This window comes from Temnothorax curvispinosus, unplaced genomic scaffold, assembly GCF_003070985.1.
Source record: "Temnothorax curvispinosus isolate PA1 unplaced genomic scaffold, ASM307098v1 QBEX01001725.1, whole genome shotgun sequence".
Taxonomy (NCBI): Eukaryota; Metazoa; Arthropoda; class Insecta; order Hymenoptera; family Formicidae; genus Temnothorax; species Temnothorax curvispinosus.
The window spans coordinates 4,895-5,919 of record NW_020211505.1 but is presented as its reverse complement, the minus strand read 5'-3'; the positions used below and the strand labels follow the sequence as shown (position 1 = coordinate 5,919).

General features: G+C 30.7%; 1 protein-coding gene across 1 annotated transcript in view; it reads right to left on the bottom strand.

The window, feature by feature from the left end:
• LOC112468001 overlaps positions 1-295 on the bottom strand; it is an 8,238-nt gene extending 7,943 nt beyond the window's left edge. The window contains exon 1 of the mRNA XM_025036992.1: positions 173-295. Coding sequence (XP_024892760.1) covers positions 173-295 — 123 coding nt within the window. The remainder of the gene's footprint in view (positions 1-172) is intronic.
• Between the last annotated feature and the right edge of the window lie 730 nt (positions 296-1,025).

The window sequence follows — 1,025 nt, the reverse complement described above, 5'->3', positions numbered from 1 at the left end:
TGCATTTTCTTTGCTATGTAGAATGCATGGAATTGTCGCTTTAGGAAATGTCATGATTAGATTATAGGAACTCTAGTCATGATTAATTCGTTATTACATCATACATCATGTCTTTTTTCTAATAACACGTAGTCAACGAAGTTGAGAAAAAACTGTTAAAAATTTAACTTACTTGAATTGCCATTATGCGTATTTGCTTTTCCGCTGAATCTTGATCAGTCAAACTTAAACTCTTGCGTTTCTCTAATGGTATATATGCTTTGGTAACATTCCAACACCTTCCAGATAATGACATAGCTGCGAATATATAACGTCATATAACGTCAAGCTGGATGCACAATGCTAGGCGATAGCAATAGCGATAGCGATAGCGATAGCGACAAAATTTCCGATGAATTGGAATTCTGTATCTATTGCCTTGTAGCCAACCGATTAGCGTTCAGATTTTTGCTGAGACGCGCGTTTCCAGTTAATTGTATTAAAAATTAATATTTCGAATCTGCCATATATCTAGATTATATTTTAATGCTATTAGGCCTGTTCGTTTTCGCTGCACTTCTGAACTAATGCAATAAGTATATAAGATTGAAACATTAAATATATTTTCTTTTATTCTAACTTATATTGTATTAGTTTAAGAAGTGCAGCGAAAACAAACAAACCTATTGCTATCGCTATCGCTATCGCTTAGCATTGTGCAACGGCTATCAAGATGATGCAAGAGATAATATACGAATTATTAATGTTTAAAATACTTTTTTCAATATCAATGATAAATTAATCATGCTTATGCAAAGAAGTTGCATTTATAAAATGCGCTTGGTTAAATTATGTGTTTAAAATGTTTCTATGACAGATAGCATCTAAAAACGTATAAACAATGTGATATCATTAATATTGATTGTGCTCAAATTGAAAGTTTCGACACTGCAGAAAATTAATTAATTGTTATGTAATGTATTTTTGTTAATTGTGATGTACTACTTTGCAATATGTCACTATAATTCTATTTTTCTTATTTATAA